At 39.5% G+C, this 27,960-nt stretch overlaps 1 protein-coding gene and 1 long non-coding RNA gene across 3 annotated transcripts; one reads left to right on the top strand and one right to left on the bottom strand.

Moving 5' to 3' along the window:
* Nucleotides 1–156: 156 nt before the first annotated feature.
* On the bottom strand, nt 157–26,566 carry LOC139594469 (uncharacterized). Of its 2 annotated transcripts, none has more exons than XR_011680641.1 (4): nt 26,402–26,566; nt 17,894–18,020; nt 5,227–5,432; nt 157–1,204 (listed from the first exon to the last, which is right to left on the bottom strand). It is a non-coding gene; the product is annotated as an uncharacterized lncRNA (long non-coding RNA). The 2 variants fall into 2 exon arrangements; XR_011680642.1 differs by having other exon boundaries at nt 5,302–5,432; nt 26,402–26,557.
* On the top strand, nt 9,121–18,827 carry LOC139594468 (riboflavin-binding protein-like). The gene is made up of 5 exons (XM_071436640.1): nt 9,121–9,274; nt 9,997–10,096; nt 11,199–11,327; nt 15,658–15,769; nt 18,463–18,827. The coding sequence occupies exons 1-5, from the start codon at nt 9,136–9,138 to the stop codon at nt 18,703–18,705; spliced, it is 723 nt and encodes a 240-aa protein (XP_071292741.1). The 5' UTR covers nt 9,121–9,135; the 3' UTR covers nt 18,706–18,827.
* Nucleotides 26,567–27,960: the final 1,394 nt, after the last annotated feature.

Here is a 27,960-nt window from a genome sequence, read left to right as displayed (position 1 = left end):
GTTTCCGCATTCATTTTTCACAAAAGCAACTTTGAAGTTTTGGGGTTTTTCCTTCACTATTACGTAGTCAGGAATCTTGCTGCTCCTGCAGAAAAAATAACTCGTTTTTCCATTTTACCAAGCTGAAAAGGCTCATACATCTTCAACCAGGAAATCTAATTGTATAAATTTTTTATTCATTTTGTACAAAGAACAAAAATACAATTCCCAATGATTTATTGAGGTAGAAGAGTTTTTTTTAAGTAATTATTAATGTTTAAATGCTTGCTGAAAACTATTTCAGGATGCTGGATTAGTCAGAGAGGTCTTTTTCCATCATAATTGTATATGATCAGGATGGACAACCATGTGGAACTTCCCAGCTGGGAATCCTGTTCTAACTAAATGTAAATAATGCAAATTTATGGAATCTTGGCGTCCTTGTTAATGTGAGTCTATTAGGATGGCACAGTGCCTCATCATAATTTGGCTGGATCTTTGCCCTGTTGCAGCATGGATGCCAATTAGTTATTTGTTGGTTATGGCCTGTGGGACACCTTGCTCTGGCTCACACCTGTTTGCTTTGTGTGCCAGAAAGGAATTCTTCCATGCACACAGGAAGAAAAGTCACAATGAGGATGTGTATAACATTACCTGTCTAACATATTAAACAAATAAACATGTTAGAAACAAACCTTCAGCTCTTCATTTGAGACAGAATTGAAAATAATTGCCTTTTGGTTCTGTATTTTAATTTAAAAATTAAAAATATCTTTCATTTTTCCAAATCAAAAAGCCATTTGGGAGTTAATAGGACATTTTATTTGCAAAGAGATTGTGTTTGGTTTGCTTCTGGCTCATTTCCTTCTCTGTTTAATCCCCGTTTAGTATTTTGGATTCAAAATGTCTTTCCAATATTTTTGAAACAAAAGAACAGTGAGGTTTCATATTAACAGAATAGGAAAAATACTCCTCATTTTACTGATTCTCCCATATTTTTTTCCATTTAAACGTGTCACTGAATATGACCTGAATCTGCAGACCGGTCTGAGTGACCTGATTTTTCTTTTCCATATGAGCTAGTTTTCTGAACTTTTTTTTCCCAGCTTTAAATAAAAGTGAACGAATCATGAGAGGCTTGGCAGGGAGGAGGAGTACAGATGAATGAGGCAGAGCGTGGTGTGGTGCTACATCAATGCCCATGATGTTTGTCTCCAGAAATCTTCTGTCACATCAAAAAAAAGATGGAAAAATAATTAATAAAGGGTTATAAAGGGAATGATTCTTAGATTATCTACACAGACTAACACAGAGCAGGGCACCACAGAGTCTGTGTAGCTCATGTGCTGACACTCAGCTAATGCAGTTTCTCTTTGCAGTTCCAGATACTGCCTCTCCCTGGCTTCCACCTTGGTTTTTTCCATATAAAAAAGGTCTCAGCATGCTCTTCTGATTCAGAAGGTAGCTGGAATAATACTGCCAGGAAAAGTTCCCTTCCATTCTTCTCTAGCTGGTTTAAAGGGACTTTGGTAGGGCAGAACACAGTCTACTCGAACTCACTCCATGTTTTCTGGAATGATAAATTCCTCTGCAACATTTTTATGACTGCTTAGCACACAGCTACAGCAATAATTCCTGGAGCTGGAAGATAGATATGCAGACTGAAGCTGTGAGGTTAAAACCTCTTTATTCCAAACAGAATAGAAAATGCTAAATAGTAGAAGTCATTCTGCTGAGCAAGAGAATTTTCTCTTCAAAATGAAATACTTAATCATTTGAATCCCTATTAAATTTGACCATTTGGCAAAATCAGTGGCACACATAGCCCAGCTGATCACCTGCTTCCACTGTTTCCAAGGCAGAACTGCTTCACTAATGCCATCAAACAAGTCTATCACTGCATCCTGTCATTTGTCATTCCACTCACACTGTACACACAGCCTTCCCTCTCAGTGTTTGTGCTCTGTACGAGACGGAGGAAATGGCTTTGGTTGTTCTGCATGTGAATCTGTCACACACCTTCTGTTAGTGACCCACTTCTAATGGTATTCACAGACAAGTTCTGGGCTTTGCACTGGAATACTAATGTTTAGCAATTGGCAATGTGCAGTCAGGCAGGAGGAAGGCACGGGACTGCGGCATGTGGTGCTGTACCTGCACAGTGTCAGGAATGACAAGTAATTAACAGAGTAATTAACAGGCTGCATGTCATCACCCTGACTCCTGCCAGCTTCCCCAACTCCACGCATGTGACAGCATTCTTTCTTCAAGATTCACAAAAAAAAGAAAAAAAAAACAACACCAGCATGATACAACTAGAGAATACCAGTTATAACCAAAATAAAAAATACAGGTAACAAAGTCCCACAGAGCCAGCTGCCTGCACAGCACAGGAGTGCAGCTACAGAGTACAGCTCCCCATCAGTACCCCCAAGCTCCAGGGAAACAGTGAGAAACAAAGGATTCTCTAAGAACACAGGAGAATTTGCAAGTGTGGGACCTTGACACAATCTAGGCACAATTTCTCATCATCTGGATCTAGTGAGGTCTGCTGTTTGAGAATCACAGAATATTCTGAGTTGGAAGGGACCCACGAGGATCATCAAGTTCACTCTTAAGTGAATGGCCCACACAGGGATTTAACCCACAACCTTGGTGTTATCACCACTGTGCTCTGACCAGCTGAACTCATCCCAGGGTCAAGAAGTACAAATTTTAGACATTTGTGTAATTAATAAAAAATACTCATAGTTACATAAGGATTTTTTACAGGAAGGTTGTGAACAGTTCTGTTTCAAGGCACAAACTAAACATTGACTTAAGGAGGATTCAGAAGAACTTTCTTACTAGCAGGTTTTTTTCCATTAAAGTATACTATACCATATATTATTCCAGTGCATCTTCACTGGAAACTACTACTATTAGTCTGTTCTAGGGACAGTCTAATGAAGTAAACCAGCAGACATATGAATGGCAATTACTAGATCTAGATATAGCAAAATTCCAGTCATAACTGGATCTGATTTGCTTTCCAATAGTTATTTTCCTTCTTCATATACCATGAAGGACAAGTATCCTTGTTTGCAGTGATGCAGTATGTCAAAGTGACAGCTTTGCACTGCTCTAACCTTATTTTAGGTATCATATTTACATCTGATAAGGAAATAGAAGATAAAAATATGAAAATCTGAAAATACGTAGTAGAAGTTAAAAATTATGGTTGTGAAGTATCAGGAGAGCCTAGTGCTAAGCTAACAGCACTTCTTAGCTACAAGAGCTCATCAAACACATTAGAGCTTTAAACAGAGGAAGAGACCAGTGAATGTGCTGCTCTCTGTCAGTTTGGGCTTGACTGTACAGCAATTGCTGCAGTAAGGCTGCTACCCCTGTGTGTGAACAGAGGACAAAATACATCCGGACAAAAATACCTATATTTGTGTGTGTTTCTGAAAGGTCCAAAAAGAGAAGCACATTAGGAAGGGGGAGAGATTGGCCAGCAGGAGTAGATTCAGATCCTAACTGTTGTCACCTTCTCTTTGGCACCCAAACAAAGATGAGATTTAAGAAGGGCCAAGGGGAGGATTACACGTGGTTCTACTGTTACTTACAGAAATGCCTCCCATACAGAAGATGACAAATACAAAACAGCAGCCCTGGAAATCCAACAGGTGTGCTGGGAAGACTGGCACTGGGGTACTTCGAGAGACTTAAGGTGTCTGTGTTGAAGGAGAACAGTCAAAGAGGGCCTTAGATAACTGAGGAAAGATTTGGAAGCAAAAACATGTCTTGGTTTATCCAACAGAGAGCAGAGCCATTTGAGGGGTGCAGAGAGAGAGAGAGATGACAATGTAAACAAAGGTACTGGACAAAAAACCACCTGTTTCATGAGTCTTGTGGTCAATTTTCTAACCACAGAATCATCACAGGACAATGAGTCAAGCTATCTAGGACTAATATGGCATGTAAGGGAGTCATTCATCCGAGGCAACGTGTCCTCCTTAACATTCGTCCCTGCAGTGATGCCAACAGGAAAAGCTCAGCAGTGACTCATCTGGTGGCTTCCAGTCACTGCCTTCTAATATGTTGACCAGTATGATCTCACTGTTACCTTGTGCTTGCATTATTTGTTTTCTCTATAGACCTGTCAGCTCTTCATTTTCATTACAAGGTGTTCAACGTAACAATTAAAAAAAACCAGCACAGAATGTCAACACAGTGGGGCACAGAGGCTGGCAGTTCTGACTGAGGTTCTGCTAGTCCTACCCTCACGTGTCTCTCTCAGTGTGATACCACCCTTTTCAGCAACAAAACTCTTCTTCAGCTGTGCTGTAACTGAAACTGATTCACACAGAAACACTGGAGGCAAGGGGAGCACTAGATTTCTTTTTGCTGTATCACTTTCCCCATCTGGTTGGGTGCACAATCTCATGTGAGCTCTGCCAGGACAATGGAGGGAAAGGGGCAGTACAGGATCAAGGCACAGAGGGGACTGTGGGACGTGGCCACCCAGAATCCAGTAATGGCACCAAGTATTTAAAACACTACATCACAATTTTAGGCAGAGACATCTAGGCATTATCTCTATTCAAATAATGATTACCCATAATTCAAGTGTAAATTTTTTTTTAAATGTATTGCTATTCCCCTAAGAAGAAATTCATCACTCATAAGTGATTTCTACATAAATGATGTAGAAAAATCAGTTAAATATTAATGGTCTAAATTCAAAACATGATTGCAGCTGGTTATTTCTGGATTATAGGTCAAATTGGACACAGATTTTCTTTGTCACTTGTGAAAGTCCCCTTCACACCAGTCAGGAGCCACCCAAACCCTTCTTTGTAGAAAAACTAACAGTAATTGTTAGTGGTTCAAGGAATCCCACAGTAACAGACTAGCAGAATGTGAAAGGCAAATGAAAGACTAGGGCAAAGGAAGAGCATTCTGTTATGCTTTCAAGAGGTACTTTCAACTCAGTAATAAGCTGAAATAAGTAGGTTTTTGTCCCCTTTAATTTTGAAATGCCTAACATGGGGCTTAAAATGACATTTTTACAATTCTAATTTTGTTGGTTTGCGTTGTGATTCCTTTTCAAACCTACCATTCATTAAAATATCTGCTTTTTTACCCACCACTGACTCACACTCTCCATTATATAAAATTACTGGTGCTTTTGTCATTCTTGTGCCCTGTTGGAGAACTAGCTCAGCAACATTTGTGTACTCAAATAAAACAAATAAGCCTTACTTTGTTCTGTGATGTATTCCTTACACCAAGAAAAAAATAGGAGAAATGCTATCAGTGAGCTGAAACAAATCACACCTCAGATTCAGTAGCATTAAGATTTGACCTCAGCTGTTTTTCTCCAGAGTCAGAAGTGCCAGACTGAGTCCATCTGGAGTGTCTCCCCTGGCATTCAGCTTGACTTGTGACATGATACATTCAACCAGGACCTGTGAAGACAAACTCTCAGTTCTAAAGTCTGACATAATGGAAGTCCAGGTTATGTACTTCAGTGATCATCAAATAACATGTTCTTGTTGCTACTTTAAATGCAGTTCTGCATTTAAAGGAGTGTCATTAAATTAGATAACAACCTGTTCTCCTAATTACATTTTTTGTTACAGTTAACAAGAAAAACACTTCCAACCTCTGAGCGTGCAGACTCACGCTGAGACATGAGGAACAAACAGATTAATTTCATTAGCAGACATTGCCATGTCTAATAAAGCTGTAACAGGCCAAATGCTCTAATTTACACTCCTGAAACTCAGTCTCCCTCCAATCACACTGTTGTTACACTTTCAGGGTGCCAAGAAGGGAAATGGATCTGGCAATTGTCACTGGTTGGAAGCACAAACAATTTTTCCCTTAACCGCATCGGCTTTGCAGAGTTACCAAGAATATAAAAGCATGAAAGCTTGCTGCAGTCATGAAAGAGATCTGACTCACAAAGCAGGGATCACTCTTTTGAGGTACAAGATGTCAGTTCACATAGTTACTAAACTGAGTGCCAGAAGCTGGGGAAATTAGAAACTATATTTTTTAAACATTTTTTCCCTAATTTTCTGCCTTTGCCTTGTGCCAGAAGGAAATTGCTCAGGTTGATGACTCTTGAGACCTAATGTAGCAGTGTTTGTGGGTTTGGAATAGATGCATGGGTTTGCTAACACCATTGGCCACTATCAATTAAATCATCAGATGAGGATAATTTATTGTTGTGGTGCCTGAAATGTTGTCTATGGCAATACCTCAACATCATCCATGCTTTCACTCTAGCTTCTGAAGAGATGAATAAAAGTTACAGGGTACTGATATTAAAGTTAAAATGAAACAGCAGTAGGAATCTTTAAAGTACAAGAATATCACCAAGTGCTTGAAAATTACTTAAATTTTAACAAATTAAGATAAATGACCCCTTCAAATATGGGAAGAAGTAAGAAGATTCCTTTAACAAATTTCCCAGTATAAGATAACAGACAAAGCATTGGTAGGGAATACTTTTAGAAAAGAACCAAGATTCACTTCTCATGAGATGATGTGTAGCCAACATCACTAAAAGCTCCTTAGCCTGAGCCTGCTTACATGTACTGCTAACCAAAAGCCAAGTCTGGGAAATCACAAACATATGACAATTTTCCTTCCTGCTGCTAGAAACTCTGCCTAATCTCCCAGCAAGCGGTCCCATTTGGCTCAAACTCAAAGCCTGAAAGCAATCCCAGTTTCCTATAGCTTAATATAATTTGTATGCCAATTCAGTGAGCAGAGGCATTACAAGAACCTCCTGGCATGCTGACACCTCACCAGTGTCCATGAACTTCTCACAATCCAAGCAGGAAGGAGCAGAGCATGGACTTTTTCTGTGTTTTTCACCAGGCTGGCCAGCCTGTCCACTCCTCACAAGGATTGAAAGTCAATGTTCATATTTTAGTTTGGTCTTTATTTTGTATGACTGCACAGATCTGAGTGTTGAGCAGCACACACCAATCCTTTACTTTGCAAAGCAGCAAGGAGCTCCATGAATTTCAGCCAACACTAGATCAAGCCACATGAGGTGAAAGCATGGGTAATAAGCCATTAGATTGACTTCATTTTCTACTATAGTTACTTTATGCCTTTTTAAACTTGCCTTAATTAAATTCATTCTCTAAATTTGCCTTAATTAAATTCATTCTGGAACATGAAAATTGCTCCGTTTCCACTCATCTGGAAAAGGCTCTTTTTAGGCCACCAAGACTCACCTTGAGGCATTTACTAGAGCTAGAATAGGAATCAGTGCTTACAGCTTGTAGAGATTGTTTTATTATCATGCCTTTGCACACTGAGAATCATACCACACTTCTACTGTGCCAAGGTTTGTATTTTCAAAAAAAAGAAAAGCTTAGTAGATAATGGCCTCAGTGTATTATCTGACAAATCAGTGTTCTATTTAAAACAAAAAACCAACAGATGCTGCTTTCCTCATGCATATAAATAATTGCAAGGTACTGAGGGGTGCTGCTCTTTACAGTACAGCAAGACAACCTGTGAAAATGAGTGCAACCATTTATCATCACCACCAATGGTTTATGTTTAGATGCAAATGCTCTTTGCAGAAAGCAGGTTTCCCAATGAAATCCCATCAGGAGCCACTATCTGTGGTACAATCAACCATTTCTTGTAGTGCTTGTGAGCCTGGTTGTAAGGTGCCTATGAGACAGGTACAGAGCAAGCAGGGTGAACAGCAGCAGGTTTGGAAGGGATCTTATGAAGAGAGAGCAAAGAACTGGGAATCAGGAGACATGGACTATCTTCCAGGGAATGTAGTAAAATTACTGAGTAGCAAGGCAAGCCATTAGTCAGAATTAAGTCAGTCAGGCTGAAATAAGAAGCATTTAATATCTTGAATTTACTGAAGCCTGAATTTGTGGTGAGAGCTCCATGAAACTGCTGTAGAAATTAATTTAATAATTAATAATACAAGGAAAAATCGGGCAGGAGGGGTTAATGGCATTTGAAATATAGGAGAGCTATTGTTTTTCTAATTCTAACCCGTGTTTGTACTTTCCTCTTTATCATGTCGACGTTTGCAAGCAATAAAAGGGCATTATGTGCTGGTCATTGCATCTGCTTTTGAGATAAATTTGTGTTAGCATTCCAAAGGGTCAAGGAACTCTTCCAGGGCAAACAAATTCTGGAGCACTGATGCCAGATGGTGTGTATATAAAGTGGAAAATGGGAAAAGCAATTTACTGTGTTCCTGTTCCAGGGAGAAGTATCACCCAGAAGGAAAGCAAAAGAGGTGAGAAATTACTGAGAAACTGAAGAGATAGTTTTTTTTCTTCTGTATAAATTGTTCTTTATATCTAAAAAGTCTAGGTACATAGAAGAACTGCAGTGCTTATTCAGACAAAATTATTCCAAAAAGTTAACAGGAATATTTAACTAAAGAATGAAGGATTAAAATAATCATATGTACAAAGAATAATGCATTGATATATGTAACAAGTTCTAGATTTATCTTTATAGGTGACAAATGTATAGCCTGTGTTTAGAGAAATTTTAGTCATAAAGACAAAACATTTTTGTCTTGCATTTTTGACCAAACTCTACAAAAGAGGCAGAAAACAACAGATCTTATTCTTATATATAAATTAGCATAACTTCAACAAAGGTGAATATTCAATGTAATTTATCCAGCTCAGGTGGTGAACACTACTATCCCACTTGCAGTTGTATTTAATGCATAATTTCCAAGTGTGCAAAAAAACTCTTCAGGTTTTAGAACTTATCAATATTTTCTTCAAATCTAGTGAAACATACAAATGTCTCTTGGAAGGTTTAACAAATAATTCAGCTCAGTGGAAGAAACTTGAAATAATTTTCTTAAATACTCAAAATTATAACATGTTTTCGTACATAGTCTGAATTGATGACTTTTATCACTTGCCACCAAACCTCAGAAATATGTAACAGAAGGCTAAGTGTTCAGTTATAAGCAAATAGGAAGGGAGAATGTGTCTTAGTATTTCTGTGTGCATCTTTGCTGAGCATTTTTATTTGATCATATATGTAGTATTTTAAATGCAGTCCTTCCTTTTAATGTTATGGGTTCTCCTAGAAATAAAAGATGTAAACAAAAACTTCTCTCCATACAGGAAAAAGAGCTGAAGAACAATGCTGAGGTTTGCTATCACCCTCCTTGCTGTCATAACATCATCCACCTGCCAAAAATATGGATGTCTGGAGGGGGACACCCAAAAACTGAAGCCAGGTCCTGAGCCAAATATGCAAGAGTGCACTCTCTACTCTAAATGTAAGAGTGGTTTAATTTTTTCCAAATATGTTCAAGAAGTACAGCATTGTACACACTAATTGTTCTGCATTTCCCCTAATTTCTCAAAAAATATATAAGATGCAGTATACGTTGTACTTGAAAAGCCTCCTTCATTGGCATTTTGCTGCATGCAAACCAAGAGTAAGATTCTGGGTCTTAACAAAGTCAGCTGTAAAACTCTCATTGACTTGATTTATTTTCTTTTCAAAATTCTGATGTTGTTTGCCTTTCTTGTAGTTCCATCTGCTTAAAAATGTTTACAGCAAAGATTATTTTGGTTTATTGTAATTAAGTATAAGAATCAATTGCAGCAGACACCAAATGGGAAAATTTAAAATCAAAATTCTATTGTAAGCAAAGTACAGTACTTATTAAAATTCTTCAAGTCCTTTTTTAAATGTTTGATAGTTTTCAAAGTTAGTATCCCTCAGGATGTGCCATCTGGCAGAACACTGGTAAAATTCTTGGGACTCTCTGGGCACAACTTGACAAAAGCACTGTTTATGTCAGTCTGCTTCACCTGGCATTTACACTGCCACTTTCACATCCAAAATTGTTAGAGCTTGAGTACATCTTCTAGTTACTACTAAGAGACTTTACCACGTTATGGTTCAAACCAGATTAATCTTACATTTTGTGTCTTCCAAAGACAGTGTTAAAAAGGAACACTTAATGCAAGATCTTTGTTTTACTCCCAACAGTTTCCTGTTGCTATGCAGACTTCACAGAGCAATTGGCTCATTCCCCAGTAATTAGAGTAAGCAACAGCTACTGGAACAGATGTGGGCAGCTCAGTAAATCGTAAGTCAGCTTTGATGTTTGCTGTGTCCTGCTTCCCCTGATCAGGGCTGAGCAGCCACCAGCTGCTGATGGACATTAGGTTACTGTAAAGGTTATGTCACCCGGCCTAGTTCCCCATCACCTTTTCTCTATACCTGACCAACCTCTGACTCTTCTTCTCCTCTCACATAAACCCACAAATCCCTAAGTCTGCACAACTTCTGCCATTTTTTCAAGACAGGGTTATGTTTTTTTCAAATTTGATTTCAGTATAGAACCAGATCTTGCAATGCAAACCAGTCATAAACCCAGTAGGTGACAACCACCCTGCACCTCTGGAGCTCTCCAACCATCACCCACCAGTGAGAGTGATCTGTAATGAATAGAGACCAGGCTTCTTCCTTTGTTTAGAAAGCACATCAACTAGATTACTAAATCTCACCAAAAAAAAAGCACAGGAGCCCAGAAATGAAACAGCTGAAAATTTAGAATAAAAATTCTTGTAGTCCTGTGGGTTTTGTAACCATGAAAAATGTCTCCTTAATTAAGATTTTTAGTACAGTACCTCGTTAGATGTTAAAGCTGTGAAACCTGGCAAGTTACAGAAATAAAGGGATGAAAGTACAAAACAATTAAGCAAAAACAGATGTGAAAAAGTAACAGCTCTTGCCTGCCCCTCCCAGGAGAGCATCACAGTATGTGATTTTAAGTAAATTCAGCTGGGCTGTGGGAAAAATCTAAAGATTAATGAAACCATGAGGCTACAGCACAGACAAAGCTTCATACTATAGTTCTAAGCTACATTTTATTATTGCCTGGAATTGTTGTTGCCAGGAAAACTCAAGGCCTCAAAAGTTTACAGAAAGCTTACACAAATAGGGCTGAAATATGCACGGAAACATTTGTGCTGTAGCTGGCTGTGGTAATTGCACGGTCAGAGCCTGTACACAATGCCAGAGGAATGAGTTTCAAACTTAGGCATTAACATGGCCAAAGGATGCTTTTCTGTGTTTTTCTCCTAATCCATAGTATTGCATCCACATCAAAGCAGGCCTAGAAAACTGAGGCTGTAGCCTTGATGCTCAGAAACAGGCTTATTTGTGGCTTTTCTCATCCACCACAGCTGTGAAGATTTCACAAAGAAAATTGAGTGCTTTTACCGGTGTTCTCCAGATGCTGCTTACTGGATCCATCCCAATGACAGTGCTGCTATCCAGGCTGTTCCATTGTGTCAAAGCTTTTGTGATGACTGGTAGGTTCAGCTTTTTTATCAAAGTATTTTTATTTAGTTTTAATATGCCCATGATTCAGTGGTGTTACATCACCTTTTCTCTTGTTCTGCTTCTGAATTTCTTGTTTGTTGTCTCTGCTTTTCCTTCTACTAAGCTACTGCCCCCAAAATAATAATGACACTGGCTGTGAATGCAGGATGGGGACACTAAGATGAGTTTAGTGACTTGGGGACAGCACTGCCCTGCTCTGGGGGAGGATGCAGTGCAGTGGCATCGTGCCAGAGGAGCTCCTGCCACACTGAGAGGCACTGGCAGCAGCAAGAGCCTGCCCACCCTTTGAAAAGTCTATGTCTGTGAAATATCATTTATGCAATTAGCATTTTCAATCTGAATACTTGATCATTACATGATACATTTGTTTTGCATGTATAAAATGCACTACAAAATCAGGAAAGATATCAACTCCTGTGGGATTTCAACGAATTATTTTTACAAATTAGCTTAATTTTACAAATTAGCTCATTCCTTAATTTTTCACCCTTGACCTTATCCCCTCTATCATCATACTCTCTGAAATCTCTTCTAAAAGCCTGAATATCAGAGACAATTGCAGCCAACTAATGCTAAAATTAATAATAGCAACGAGCAGCATAATAGCATTGAATTTTGTTTCCCAAAACACAGCATCAGAGAATCACATTATGTTTTGAGTGCAAGGCACACGGTAGGGCAACCCAGCACCCATCTGTCCTTAGTGTTGGGGCAGGAGAATTATATCCATGTAGGGTACTGAGGTTTTTCCACTGGTACTTATCCAGCATATATCTCTCCCTCCCTCTGTCTTTCCTTTCCCTCCCTGTTTTGAGATGTTGGATCTTAAAAACATCACCATGGGACACATAAACTCAGTCAGCACCTTATGAATGTTGTGCCCAGTCACTGGAGGAACTTGTCTGGATGTGTGTGTGAAGCACAAACACCCCAGGCTCTGTTTACACGATAAGATTATAAGTGCTAACTTTCCATGAAAGTAATGGACTGTGAATGTCTGGATCCCTTAGGCCACTCTGAAAATCATGGAAAACCATTTCAATACTTCTAAAAATTTTATAAAAGAGCTTTTCTTAAAAGTACAAAAGATACAGAACACAGTAGGGTTCTCTTGGGCTGCTCTCTGCCCCACTTCCCTAGGGCTTACACAGCTTGAATATTATTGACATGTGGATCCATTTCCATTCCCTCCAAGGGCAAAATCATGTATGCAGTGCAGAATTTTGGTAGGATTTGTCTTCAAATATGTCTCCATTGCTTTGTGCCAGTGAAGGAAGCAAGAAGCATAGCTTGGATTTGTAATGGAAGTGAGTGTGAAAGGCTGATGTATTTCTTAGCTTTCCTAGAGGTTTCTCTAGGAATGAATTTTATTTCTGTGTCAGGAAACTGCATGTGCCTCAGAAACAGATTTGTCACATGCAGTCTTCCTTGCTACGTTTTTGTAATCTTCTAAACTGAATCCAGATCATTGACCTCCTTGAAGATAAAGACTGAGACCTTGAATTTCCCTCAGTGCTCTGAATCTTAAAGCTCAGAACCAATTACCAAATATTGCATTTGGGTGTTAAAGCACTGGCATTGCCAGTGAGCTCTAGAAGAGATCTAATGGGCAAAATGATAGAATACCATGATCTAAAACAAACGTGTCCCAAAACAAGCAGCATGAAAAGTCTTTACTAAACTGTTATATCAAGTAAAAGTGTGAGAGTAAAAGATAAAAGAAAATGTGTGCTGTAAGTTTAGTCTGCATCTATTAACTAGTTTAAGCCAGCTTTATTGTATATGAGGTGTATACCAAAGTGTAGATCACTGTAGGTCAATTGTAGATCATGCAGGTCAATATTACATTGCAAAATCCTCAGTGTTCCCTGGGCACTTCCAGAGCCTGCAGGTAAACAGTACTTTTAACTTTTGGGGTGTAAACAGTACTTTTAACTTTTAACAGTGGGGAGATTGAGAGCTGCTGCCCAGGAAAACTGACCCTTTTCCAGTAGAGTCTCCTGGTAGAGAGAGGATCTGCTCTAAACAAGTCCTGAGCAATGATCTATGGCTCCTGTTGGCGTCACAGATGCCTGGCCTGAATCAAAAATGTACTGATGGCCCATTACCCTGCGTGCTGGTCTGTGTGCCTGCCTAATGCCAATGTCAAACCCATTCCTTCACCCTGCTTAAGGCCTCAGGCTAGAAAAGAGCCTGGACAGAATTCCCACTCTTTCTGGTGATTTAAAGTAACATTTTTTCATGTTCTTTTCACTGGAGGCCCTTTAGCATGCTGTGGCACTGCTGGTGATGTGACCTACTTTCTCTACATACTGTGAGTGTGCCTGCTGCATACTGTATGTCTTTGTGGCCAGAAATGTGCAGAGTATTCTGAATGAGCAGTGACTTAATTTAAAAGAAATCCATCTGAGTAGCTTGGGGCCTTCCTTTTCTTTCTATTGTTTTAGGATTCCTTGCTCTCACTAGTCCTTAAACTATTGCTTTTAAAAGAGCTCAATGTACAAGTCACTTTCTCATTCACCTGTGAAAGGGCCCTGTGTCCTAGAAAAGAGAAAGAGCTAATTAGAAAAAATACAGTGGAAAAGGCTTTAAAATAAAAATATCCTGCTCATTATACAGAGGGAACTAATATGGTCAGGGAGGGTCTTTTAAGTATTTATGTTTCTCATATTTAGTTAATGTTCTAATAAACAACATATGAGTTTCTGGACTGGAGAAATTGGACTTTTCACTAACCATGACTTTTCATAAACTTGACTTCATAATTACTTCCATTGGGATAAAGAAAAACTCCTAACAATGGAATTATACCTTGTCACCTGCTTATAGCACAACCCACAGTCAGGTAATAATTGTGGTTAGGAAACATTTCATCTTGACAAATCAATAAATAATGGTGAATAAAAATATAAACACTTCAATATATTTTATTCATATTCCTGAGGAAACCAGATGCATACCATGAATATTAATTTCTCAAATTTTAGCCTCTATTTCCAGCAAAGCCCCTACCTCTGACAGCAGATTCAGGGATGAACCCCTTGAGAGTACATGTCTTCTGACCCTGAGCTGTTTACTTCAGGCCCTGGTTACCTTCCATCTGTTACTGCTTTTTCTCCCTCCAAAAAGCCCAGAAAACCAGTGTGAAGATACTGCAGATATGCATCTTCTGACCTTTCTGCATTTGCAGATCCACTGCAATGTCCAGTTCTCGTGACCACATGACAACCCACATATTTCATTTTAAAATGTAAGGCTGCAGCCCTCGTGATATCAAAACAGTTTTGAAACATGACCCTGAAGATTAAAAATGACAAACAGAAAATCTATCCAAATGCACTAATTACGAATACCATGCTAAACATGAACTTTCTGGAAGCTGTGCCTCATTATTTTGGCACTCTCAGTTACTGGTATGAATAGTCCTACAAGCCAATGAGACTAAATTTAAGAAGATGTTAACTGATTTCCAGAAAGTAAAGTCCTTAACTAAAGTCCTTAAAAAAGGTAAGAGCCAAAAAGTACAGCATAAAAGAGAAGTGGAAGGGAGGAAATTATGTAGGATGATGGTAAGTCATGAGATCTCTCATCACATCGACCAGTCAGAACTCTATTCATTCCAGGCCATTTATAGGTTTTTTCCTACATTACCACTTAAAAATTAAAAATAACTTAAAATTTAAGATTTTAGACCTATGCTCTAGAGGGCTCTTATCTTTTCTTCTCTTTTCTTCTTTGAAAATGTCATTCTGAGGCTGACAGCCTATTAGTTTATATTATTTTGTTTTTTGTGGAATTTCCTTATTTCAGTGCACATTCCTCACAGCAACTCCCCTGCCTGGCAAACGTCATTCTTCTTGTCCTGTATTAATTCATAAATAAAAACTTTCCCCACATCTCCTTCAAGTGACAGTTCACCCTTAGCACACCTATGTTCTGCTATGATACTGAACAGCAGCATTCATGGAACTCCTTCTCTCCCTCCCAGGATTTCCTCCACTCAGAAACATCAGATAAACAAGCAGAAAACACCCACAACATTTGCTAAGTCTGTCAGTATAAAAGGTAGTGAGTGAACTGTTTCGTTTTCATGGGAATTTAGGTTTTCCTGGGCAGCTCAGAGTTTATGAACATGTCAAGCTAAGATAATGTGCACATTGCTTGAAGATCTGTTGCTAAGCTGCAGTGTAATCACACCACGTTACTAACAAAGCCCCTGGACATCTCTTTGAGTTGAATCTGAGTCCAATGAAAAATGTGAGAGAAGTAACTTTATCTTCCACACTAATCTCCATGAAGGTATGAAGCCTGCAAAGATGATTCCATATGTGTTCGTAACTGGCTGACAGACTGGGAGTGGGATAAAAATGGAGAAAACCACTGTAAGGACAAATGTATTCCATACCGTGAGGTAAGAAAACCTGATCAACTGAAGCAGAAACTATGGCATTAGGAGTTCTGGGGTTTTTTCACTGAATATATGGGAGTAAAATGCAATCAGTGAATTATTTTTACTTCAGCAGTTTCAAGCTATTCTTACATCAGACTTTTTAAGTACACAAATTTTCAAACATTCATTTTTATGTACAGTATTCACTGTAGGTAGATATACATTTAATTAATCACTATTCATTCCAATTGGGAAACAAAAGTCGAAGAAACACAAATATTTTAACCCAGTGGGATTTAAAAAGTAAAAGATAAAGGAACTTTTTTCATACAGAAACACTAAGATGCAATTCATAGGGCTCCTTACACAATATGGAGCTCTACACATAAGCTCTAGTCTTTTCAAACTGGAATGTGAATTCCCCAACCAGTGAGGAATTTTTGAAGTTGTCTTGCCTATTGGGTATCCTAGCCCTATTCTCTATTTTACCTTGTCCTTCTCCATCCCATCTTTCTGAGAATGTTTAATGGTTGGGATAACTAATTTTATGAGCAAAAGTGTATAAAATGAGAACTGACAAGACTTACAGGCGTAAGGTTGCCTGGAACCTGGTCTACAGACTTTTCCAGAGTTAGGTAGGATTTTTCTAGTGACTCAAGTAAGTTTAGCATCAGTGATATAATACAGTTCAAATGTGTATTTGAATATTTTTAACAGCTGAACTTCACTGAGTCCATGAAAAACTGCCCAAATTGAAGAAGTAAACAAAATTTATGTGAAGTGCTTAGGGACTGGAAGTAAGGCTTGCAGATTCATTATTTTGAATTAAATTCAAGTGCATGTACTTCCAGAAGTCAGTTCAGCAACTGATACAAGTGGAAAACATAGTCCAGTTCGTGCTGGATTGTTGTCTGCCTTGCAAAAGTGACACTAATCAGCAGACTCAGGAAGGTGGCCAAAAACAAATGGGCTGTGGAAACTTACAGCTTAGTTTCCCAGATGTGCTAAATCATCAGTAGTTCCAGATGAAGCGAAAAACAAAATTATAATCTCCATAAATAATCTGCAGTCTCTGTTCAAGTTGTCCCTGTTTCAGAGATAGGAGTTTTTAACCTTGAGTTCCCTTGCACTTATTTCTTAAAGAAAATATACCATCTGCAGGGAAAAACATGCAGCAAATTCCAAGGTCTTATCACTTGAAGCCAGGCACAGCTATTCCTTAACTAAATGGAGCCACACCCTAAACTACCCATGTTTTTCACCACAAATAGACTTGCATGGTAAGTAATCATAAGGATGAAATTTCTGCAGAGAAATTTAAAAACATGCATTTCCCATATGAAGATTACATGATATACAAACACTAGACTGCCTTGGTTTGGACTCAGCTCATGGAAGGGTTCTCAGATGTCAGAGCACTGTAGACAGTTCCTTTTTTCACACAGAGGACCAATCAGCAGCCCTACATGTAATGTATGCAAGTGGTTCTAAGGCCCATTTGGGACAACTGCTGAATAAAGAAAAAATGCTGAATATTAAGGATGTACAACTGACCATGGCCAGTTTTAGCATTGTCATTATTCTCCCAGCTGGGTGCTCCCCAAGCAGTGTTAATGCACAGGCTAGGACATTTTCCAAGAAGCTAAAGAGTCAGAATCCTTTGCAGAAATTTAAGAATATGTTGGGGATAGAGGCTATGTTCTCCATACCTTCTCCAGCACCTGCAGCATCCATGGTGCAAGCCCTGGCTAGAGATAGTATTGGCTGAAAAGCTGGTTTACAGACTACAAAGTCATTGGGGCTTTTTGAAATGGACTTTCTATTATTCATAAAGGATAGTTTTTTAAGGCAAAAGACAATGTAATTTTTTGCACATAGGGACATAGGGAAGAACTTGCTAATTTCTTCAGATAAACTCAAGCTGAGCAGGCAGAATGTTGTCACAATGTGAGCTCAGCAAACAAGCAGTATCTTTGTTGTGTGGTTGACAGGTCCTATGACACAGGACTTACAAAATGCACTAGTGGCAAGAACAGAACGGTTTCACTTGATAAAGGTACAAGAAGCTGCAATTCGCAGTTTCTTGAGCCAGAAAGGCCATTGCCCCACTGGAAAAAGCACCTTGGAAGATTGACAAAAACTTACTTTCTTCAAGCAGTTGTTAAATTATGTCTCTTTTCTTTGCCTGCAAGGTCCTGTCCGGCCATGAAGTACATTGCAGCAGGCACAATGAGATCCCTCGGAGCTGTGACTCCACTGGGCTGTGTCTGGCCTGTAAATAAAAAGATTCCTGTATTCAAAGCACTATCTGGCACTTTCAGCACTACTCAGATTTCAAGGCATGTCAGAGTGTCCTGACATGCTACAAGTTGCAAAAGCTCTCACACACAGCTTTAACTGTCAGCCCCAGAGAGCTGTTGGGCTGTCAGCCCCAGGGTGGAAACAAAGGGCAGCTGTTGATCCATGCATTTTGTGTAACCACTTGCTCTCAAAACAGGCAAATTACTTTTGCCCGTTGTGGGACTGGGTAACATTTTCAGACATCTCAGAAGAGATGAAGCATAGCACACAGCAAGACAATAAACTACTCCAGACAGTGTTTTTATATCCTGGTGCAAATTTTTAAAAAGTGATAAATGTTGATCGATTTGATACAAACTGATGCTAATTCAATTTATTTAAATGTAATGAGGCATTTCTTATTTGACGCACAGATGTATGCAAATGGCACTGACATGTGCCAGAGTATGTGGGGGGAGTCATTTAAGGTGAGCGAATCCTCCTGCCTCTGCTTGCAAATGAACAAGAAGGACTCCATTGCAATCAAGTATCTCCTATCCAAAAGCTCAGAGGAAAGCTCCAGCAGCAGCAGCAGCAGCAGTGAGGAGCATGCCTGCCAAAATAAACTCCTGAAGTTCGAGAAACTAAAGCAAAAGGAAGGTGAACGGACCAGATAAATGCTACTGGATGGATGTCAGCACAAGGGAAATCGTGGTGGAGGCTGGGCTTGGGGCATCATGCCAGCCTGCTTTAACCCTTCCTTTCTAGAACATAATAAATCAATGGCTGGTTCTATTAATCTTTCTCTGATGTTTTTGCATCTGCATCACAAAGCTCCAGACAGGCTAGCACAGGTGTAATCTTGTGACTTGAACTGAACAGCTACAAGCCTGAAGGAAACATCCAGGGATTGACTTTCAAGGAGAAGAGGCACAGGCAGCCCCCGCTGACTTAAGGTGGAACAGTGAGAACCAGAGACCTCTGGAAGGTCAGGCCTGCCAGTAATGCACCAAATCTTCAACCCAAACACTTCATTAGCACAGGCACACAGCACTCCTGTCACGAGTTACTCTGTGCCTGGGTCTGCTCACATAAAGAAGAAATCTTCAGGCAGAAATAGGTCAGGGAGCCTCTCTACTGAACATTGAAAATGTATTTATTTTGAATCTTAAAAACAGGGCTTTATAGTATACTACCTAAATCCCTGGATCCAAATATTGTCAGTACACAGCATACACAGTCTGTTGCACAGGACTTTACCTTAAGCAAAAGCAATGGAAAAGTCTCCTACAATAGTGAAATTATTCCCACTGAATTATTCCAAACATAATGATCTCTGAGAAACCAAAGTGTCAAGGACACCTCCAGTCAGGTATCTCCCATCAGTAATTCTGTTTCCCAGCATCACTGTTACAGTCAAATTAATAATCTGCACCAGTCCCAGAGGGATTTTTAAGGTAAAAATTAAGGAAATCCTGCTTTCAGTTATGCATCCATACTTCCTCTGACATCACTGCAGAGTGGACAGGTCTGTGCCATTCTGTACAGCCTTTTGCAATGCCATCACCCCAGAAAATATGAGAAGAGTTGAATTTGGGGGTCACATTATCAAATTCAGCATCATCTTGGTGCTTCTAAAGGATCTGGTTGCCTTACAGCATTTAAGGATCTGTTCCACTGTTCAAACAATGACTTGGCACATCCTCTTTAACTGGGAGAATTTTAAAAATCTAACACACTTTCTTCACTGAGCTGTTTATTTATTGGAATGGTTTCACACAGCTGCAAAAGTAATGCTAAACCCATTAGGTCATGCTCTGCTTCCAACCAGCTTCTCAGTACACTTAACAATGGACTAATTCCTAACAGCATTGAATTGTTTTCAGAATGATACTTTGCCACATCTGTATTTTGTGCTAACTCAATTTGTCAGTTCTACTGTTAGAAAAGAAAGAACAAGAATTTAGTCTTCTGTAAAGCTCTGATAGTCCTTTTCTCCCCCTATTTCACTAACTCTGTTCTTTCCTGTCCTCTATTGCACCTCAATCAGAGCAGAAATTTTCCTGCATTTTATTTTGCTATGCTCAAAATTAAAGAATTAATTATCCCCTCTCACTGCTGTTACACCAATTTTTTTCCATATCACCATGAACAAACATTTTCTTCATGTTTTTTGTTAAGCATAGCACAATTGTTTCTGCCTGTGTCTCTGCTCTTTTTCTTCCCATTCCACTTTTTTCTCTTTGCTCTGGCTAAATTACTCTTGAAACCACTCTCAACAAACAACTCCTCCATGCTTAGTTTCAGGATGACCCATAAGACTGATTACTGCATGCTTTTGAGGAACATTGGGTCCTACAGCAAGATAAAGGACCAAGAAAGATCGTTTTGCTCTTATTCATAACTTTCCCACTGACTCATGATGCACCCTAACCAAATTTAACTCTTTTGTGACCCAAATAATTTTGCAGAGCTACCATGTTTCCTCTAAGTCATCTCTCTTCTAGGATAAGAATTCAATAATTTCTCAGTTGTCCCTATGGGACAGTTTTCCACTCTACAGTTCCCTGGTCCCAGAGGTGTGAACAGTGATCTTAGCTCTCAGGCTCCTTGTTTTACACTCGCTTGTGTTACAAAAACTTGGCATGAATATGCCAATCTTCTTTTTTGCGGTTTGCTCTATCTAGTTGCTTTATATACACAGAAATTTACACCCTAACAACCTTTGTGACACTCAGAAATGCTATCAGTGGATATTTTACATTTACAGAAAGACTAGGATAACTCAGGTAAAGCAAAATGAAAAATAACACAAATGGCTAAAAAACAGATCACAGCAATACACTGTGAAGGTAACCAGGGAAAAGAAAGATCCAAGTTACTGGTGGCTGCAGACATCCCCAGCTAGTGCTGCCTGATTAGGTAGGTGTTTCTATGCATCACAGCCCAAAAGCACATGTCCTGCCTCTGGAGCCACACTGGCCCAGACCACCATATTTAGTGACACTAAACTTCACTAAGATCTTTATTAAAATGTCACAATGGTAGTCAAATGCTTTGGGAAATAGGTTGGGAAATAATTCCTACACCAATCTGAGGAAACAGATTTAAAACTCTTATCAATAAATTAAACTGGACTTATCAACAAGACAGTGTTGATAAAAATTAAAATTGTGGCCAATTATTGACTTATTTACAACCTGGCTAAGAATCAACTTTTGTACTGTGCTACTTGGGCCTGGTGTCATGTTAACCAGCTAAGCTGGGTCATCCTGATTGCTCTGTTTATTTAATGTTCTTTCCTTAAACATTGGCAGAATACAGTGAATCTTCTGAAGTTTCACTGACAGGCCAGGATTTCTTACAAATGAGACCCTTCATGAGAGATCTGTTACAGTTCTTTAGTATATGTTATCTTAGCCTAGTGTTTTAAAATTATGAATATGGTTTATGATGATGATGAACCTCATCCTTAATTACTTGCAGACTGAAAAGAATTCCATCATATTTCTGTAATACAAATGCTTCATCCAGCACATATTTCAATACTCAGTTATTATCGACAAAACTTGCCCACTGTTTCTTGTGCCATTGCAAGGCTTTCTTCCTCAGGCCAGAACTTCCTGTAGTACCTTTAGAGTTCTCATTCTATTTTTATGGTTCATAAATCTCCACAGATATTGATTGCCATAGAGTCTTACTTTTTAAAAAATAATAAACATCAGTAATCATGACGTTTTCAACTTCTGTTGCATTTTTCATGTGCAGGTTTCACTCAAAACATTTTATAAATATTCATTAATCTTCAAAATGTATCTGAGAGGAAAATAAGTAGTGAGAAGCAAGCTGTATCAGTGGGAGAGAGTCAAAAAGAGACTTATCTGATCGCTGCAAGTATTGCAGAACTAGGACTAGCACAGACAAGTTCTGTTGCAGAGTCTTTTTTTACATTGCAAATGGAGCTGCACTTTGTAAGATAAACCTCTGAAAATGTTATTATGTTAAATTACCATGCAAAAGTTATTATGCAAAAATTATAGAATCACAGAATTGTTCATGTTTGAAAAGACCTTTAAGATCATTGAGTCTGATGATCCAGGTTTTTATGAAATAAAATAGTGCAAAAAGCCTGAGCATCCAAAAACCAAAACAAATTATTAAACCATACATTTCCATGGACCTTGAAGGATAATGAAATTATACAAAAAATAACCATTGCACTATATAAGACAAATAATGTCAAACAGGCTAATTTGCCTTGCTGAGAAACAACCAGCCCAAAGAGAAAAAGAAAGATATAGATGAGATTTGGCTTTTTAAGATTTTGATAACACTTGATATAATATTCTGATAAGCAACTGGAGAAAATCAAAGTGCAATTTAAATCACCATAATACTTGCTTAAAAATACATTTAAATTTTACTACGAGTATGTTGTTAAACTCGGATCTTCTGTTAGAAATCCCTAAGGATCTGTTCTGATCCAGTCAACCCTTATGTTTTCCTAAACCATGAAGCAGAGATTTTACAAGCACTTTGAAGGACAAGATTAGAATAAAAATTATCTTTCCATCCAAAGAACTAGACCAAGCCTCCAAAGCTGAAATTCTAAAAAGGGAGACGAAAAATACTTATGCTGAGGAAAGGTAAATCATTGGAAAAAATTATCCAGGAAAATACATGGCAAAGCAACAGCAGAGCAGCCAAGGAACTGGGATGCATAGCAGCAACCTATGCCATTTACAGCTGAAATGTTACACTGTGGAAGGAGGTTTAATCTTTTAAGGCTTCAGTGTGTGCAGAGCCCTGGAAGTCTTGACTCACCAAGCAAGCAGATGCAGGACCTACAGACATCCTACTAACAGTTACTCAGAGCTGGTGACGTATCTCACATTCCACTGAGGGCTGCTTCTGGAATGACCCCACTGCATCACACAGGCTCTGGAATGTGGTGGGTATCAGGCAGAGTTTAACTCTATCCATCTTCCCAATGAAATCAGCTCACGAGCTCTGTCAACACTAGTGCAGTATCTTCTAGGAGAACAAACATGCTCTTGGTATATATCTAATGACTATATAATTTAAAAGGAATTAAATTAGCTGAATTCATGCACATTTTCTGGTTATTTTCCTTCCTTTTTTTCTGTTCCAAAGGTTTGAATAACTTGGAGTTATTTTAAAAAATGCCACATGCTTCAGACAGCTCATGTCTATTGTATGTTTGCTCTACTTTATTATCCAAGGAAACACTGTGATTTAGACAAGAATTAAGTTAAGAGTCCAAAAAGCATTAGGGTTTGGATTACAATTTGAAACATTGCCAAACTTTACTAACGGCAAGACTGAATTCCCCCATGCCTGAAGACTGATAATTCTCAAGCAGAACTCATTTTTCCTTTTGGCAAAAAAAAAAAAACCTGCACCTTTGATATAGTCACCTAAGAGAGCAGATCTAATTCAGTGTGAAGCTGCAGGTCAGCTCCAGACCACAGTGAAAAAAGACCCAAGCGATGAAATCAATCATCTGCTTCAAATAAGTGTGAGGACACAGGATCAGACCTCAACAATCTGGCAGCTTTCAACATCTCAAGATAAAGTTGCAGCGATTCCCTACTACTGAGATTTATCTTCACAGAGAAATGAGGGAGTCTCTTTCCTAAAAGCATATCTCTCCTGCCTCTGTTTTGCCACCAACTGCTATCCGAGTTCCAGTATTCTTTTGGCCTCCTTCCTTGGAAATGCAGTGAGGTCTCTGTGGAGCTCGCCTTGGTTCCCCTCTCAGACAGCTGTGACTAATTCAATGTTCAAGCTCTTGAGTTAATTCTCTCATTAGATCACTTTCCTTCTTCATGGAATAATTATTCCCACGGGAGAAATGAGGAAGACTAAAACATTATTGTGCTAGTATCTGACACACTGCATCCAGGATGTTTATTTTAAATCAAATTGCCTGGAATCGATCCAGATCTATGGCTTAAACACAAGAATCTTCTAAGTGGTGGGGAACTGTAGCCATGCATGTTACACAACATTCCCCATTTCACTGGAATTCCTCCAAACTTCCTGCTAGGTAAGTGTACCTAGAACACAAACCTCTCCACACAAGTAGGTCAGGTGACACAATCCTTTCATTGCTGGGGCATACTTTAGAACTGAAAAATGTTTTTTTCCTTGTTTTATTATTTTTTTATCGTACACCAATCCCTTTTCCACCCAATGCTATTGTGAAGGTGAAGCCTGGAGCACATAGTAGTGAAATATTGCCAGTGCTCCTGAAATCACAAGCCAATATCTGTGCATTACTCACCGGGAATGTCAAATTCCCTCTGAAGCCTCCTGTGGCTCAGATGTGTTCCCCAATTTTGCTGCCTGGCTCCCCAGGGCATGGCTGGTCACTGAAGGGGGCAACACCTCCCTCAACCGGATGCCAGCACAGCCTGTGCTGCAGCTCCTGTCGTGGGTTCTGAATACTTGGGAGAGTTTCTCAATCCCGACTTCAGGAGTGCTAAACCTCTCTGGACTGACAAATCTGACCCCAGGCTGTTACCTTAATGCCACCTTTACCTCAAGCCATATTACAGTGAAAATAGTAAATACTTAGTTACGAATTTCAAAACAGAAAAAAGTTCACAAAGGCTTCTAAAGGTGGGAGAGGGGAGGAGAGCGGTGGGGAGGGGCGGGGCGAGGCGAGGGGAGCTGTACAGTTTCTCAAGCCATTAACAGTTCAGCTGAAAAATGGACGGAGCCATCATCACCTTGCTGATAGTGTGAAAACTTGAATGTTTTCACACAAGCTCTGTATTGTGGGACTGCCTGTGCAGAAAGACTGTCTTTGGGGACCCCTCTTGCTCTCTGTGTTTGGGTCAATTTCAGTTCAGGCCTCTACCCTACACATACATACACACATATTCATCAAGATTCATTAACCCTCACAGGAATGATGGTTATAGCTCTTGGGCCTGGCTCAACCCTGTTGAGAAAGTGTGTTCTTATGCCTGGCTTGAGTCTGGAAAATGTGTTATCTCCCTGTGAAGCACAACCCACTGAGGTAGGAAACATTCAGACCCTGAAGGGAAGCTTCTTTATCCACTGAAGCTTATGTATCACGTGAAAGCATAAGCTGACAACAGGTTTATGCAGGTATCTAATTAGAATACAGTGTCTGTAGCTCATTAGAGGCTTTTGGCTGCGTAGACAAACACAATAAGCAGTTGTGATGATCACCATTGGGGTGATAATGGGGTAAACCCATGCTGTCTTTGAGAAATACCTAACAAGTAGCCAGGGAGCCTCCTCCTCTCCTGGCTGAAGAGTGTGAAGTCCAGCAGCCTGCCTTGTCTTACCCCTTCAAGGGATGCACAACAGCATCCACCAACTGTGCATCCGCAGACTGCTGATCTGCATCGCTGCTTTGGACATGCAATGGCATCCAGAGTAAACGGGACATGTGGGAAAAACCTAGACCTTAACAGAGACAAGGTCTTGGAAGTGTAAGAGATGTAGCTTAGATGCTTGTACTCCTCAGGAGCTCTTGGTAGCTCTGCACTTTTGCAATTTTGGCTTTCCTGGGAGAAGTTTGAGTTCAAATCCTTGTGGAATTTAGGGAAGTGGAGCAAAAATGGTTGTATCCTATTACCTGCACATCAAAATACAAAGCTCCTTTCCATTTTGGTAGGCTGTAGAACACCTCTCCAAAGGTATTTCCATTTTGGTGAGGCTGTAGAACACCTCTCCTCTGATAGATCCAGTGTATTACATTACAAGTAGCAACTATAGTGGGTAATTAGTAACAAAAATGGCAACTGCCTGTACCATTGAAAGGTTACAGCAGACGCCTTAGCACAGAGGGCATGCAGAGATGCAGTTTGTGACAGGAAGTGAAGATTTCATATCCACTAAACTGGGGGAGGAATTATGCCACATTCTGGTTGCAATGGAAAGTGGCTCCTTATCACAAAATATCCCATGGGATTTGATGTATTTATGAATGGTCACGCTCTGAGTTTCATGTCTCCTCTGCAATAGGGAATTTAACAGCCAAGTATGGCAAGGGGTTTTAAGTCAAAATGGTCCCCAAAACTGCAGGAGTAATGGACAGGTTCTGAGAAGAAGCAGTCAGGCAAAACTGCACATTCAAATCAATTATTACTCTTTTTAGGTTTTGGGGTGGGTGTTTGGGTTTTTTGGTTTTTTAAGAATAAGAGCTCTCCGTCTTTATCAAATTCAAGGGAAAAAAAACAAAACAAAACAAAACAAACCCAAAACAAAACAAAAACAAAGCCAAAATAAAAATAACACAAAAAAACCCCAAAAACAAAACAAAACAAACAAACAAACAAAAAAAACCACAACAACGACAAACTTAAATCATACTGTAAGAGAGGAGAGATTCAGCATCCGCACAGGTGACACCTTTCAGCCTCCCCATTTTGTTACTGTTCCAATACGTCACCCTGCAGTCCCGGTTTTATTAATGTTCCAATACATCTCCCTGCGGCAACAGCGGCACCTGCAGGATTCAGGAAAAGCACAGACACCGCCCATGGCTCCGCAGAATATCATCAGGAAAGATTTTCCTGAGAACCCTTCAGCCAGGGAAATCTGAGCAGCCATGGGCCTTTGTGGGACAGAGGTTTTTCAAGAGAAAACTTGGATAGTTTTTTTGTGAGAATCTTCTCACTCTTTTGTCAGGGTGGCAGCAGAACTTTGGAGCAGGTGTGGGCAGTGGGACATGTTGAGGAGCAAAGGGCATGACTTTTTTGTCACCTGTCCTACATCACAATCAGCATTTAGTTGGCTTATTGGCAAATATATATTTTAAAGTCTATTATATTAAAATTGAAGACATCTTAAATTCCTTCACTACAGTGCCTGCCGTGGTTAATCAAAAGGCCTTCTCATTACATTGTGCAATTTCACACTATCAAAGGTACTTTCAGACTTATTCCTGAAAATCTACAGCATATTTTGGGATATTCACAATAGTATATGGGATCATTAGCTCCATCCTGTACAGCTCCTGTGTGGCCCAGAAGAGATCTGCTGAAGGCACATTGCTGGGGGCAGAACCATGAACACAGCACAGGCCTTTGGGGCAAAATTACTCTCTCAGCAACACTATTTTGTGTCTGTAAATTTGGAACTATGGTGTGAAATCCTAGTGCTGGCCAAGAGTCTAACAGCTGACATCAGCCAGCCAGTGGGCCACTGGCATTTAGGAGAATTCTAAGCCTTTTACTCACAGGCCGCTTCCGATGAATAAAATGTCATTGTGAGAGGGGTCTGGTTTCTTTTACTGATGTGTCAAAGAAAGAAAAATTTTGATGCATTCATTAGCCAAGCTTAAAATATATAGAGTTATATCAGCATGCCTCCAACTGTGTACTTACAGAAATCTTCTCTCTAGATCTATGTTTTCTATGGGTATATTTTGAAGACCAACTTGAAATGTAATTAGAATGTAATGCTGATGAAGAGAGAAACCAACAGCCCCCGAGGGTATCATGATTCAGATTCTTTCCAGAAGTACATTTAAAAGTTATTACAATGAAATGCAGACTCATGAGAAAAGCCTGAGGGGCCATGACCATTGCAACTGTGAGCAGACATGTTTTTCTTTCCCAGCCTCACAGTAAATAGATATGGAAGCTTTCCAAGTGGCTCTCTGATTGCTTTTTGCTCTGGCTGGATGTTATGCTTCTGGACCAGCTGTGGAAAACTCTGGACATGTTTTTCTCTCAGAATTAGTGCCAGCTCTGCTGGATCCAGTGACTGCATGCATTTAACTCAGTATGTGATGTTCATCCCCCATCCACGCTCAGGCATGCCGTGACTCAGGGAATTACACAGACTAAGATGGAAGCACACTTTGCCTCAGGATCAGTGTTGGCCCCAGTGACCCACATGGTGCTGCTACAGAACACTGATGAAAC

Source organism: Agelaius tricolor, unplaced genomic scaffold (genome assembly GCF_023055355.1).
Source record: "Agelaius tricolor isolate 1412-34295 unplaced genomic scaffold, bAgeTri1.0.p SCAF_11, whole genome shotgun sequence".
Taxonomy (NCBI): Eukaryota; Metazoa; Chordata; class Aves; order Passeriformes; family Icteridae; genus Agelaius; species Agelaius tricolor.
The sequence above is the reverse complement of the archived record's forward strand: the minus strand, read 5'-3'. Positions and strand labels throughout refer to the sequence as shown.

Coding starts and splice junctions, on each gene's coding strand:
- LOC139594468 (XM_071436640.1), top strand. CDS start 9,136: ATGCTGAGGTTTGCTATCACCCTCCTTGCTGTCATAACATCATCCACC. Junction 9,275..9,996: donor GTGCACTCTCTACTCTAAAT/GTAAGAGTGGTT, acceptor TACTCCCAACAG/TTTCCTGTTGCTATGCAGAC. Junction 11,328..15,657: donor CAAAGCTTTTGTGATGACTG/GTAGGTTCAGCT, acceptor ATCTCCATGAAG/GTATGAAGCCTGCAAAGATG.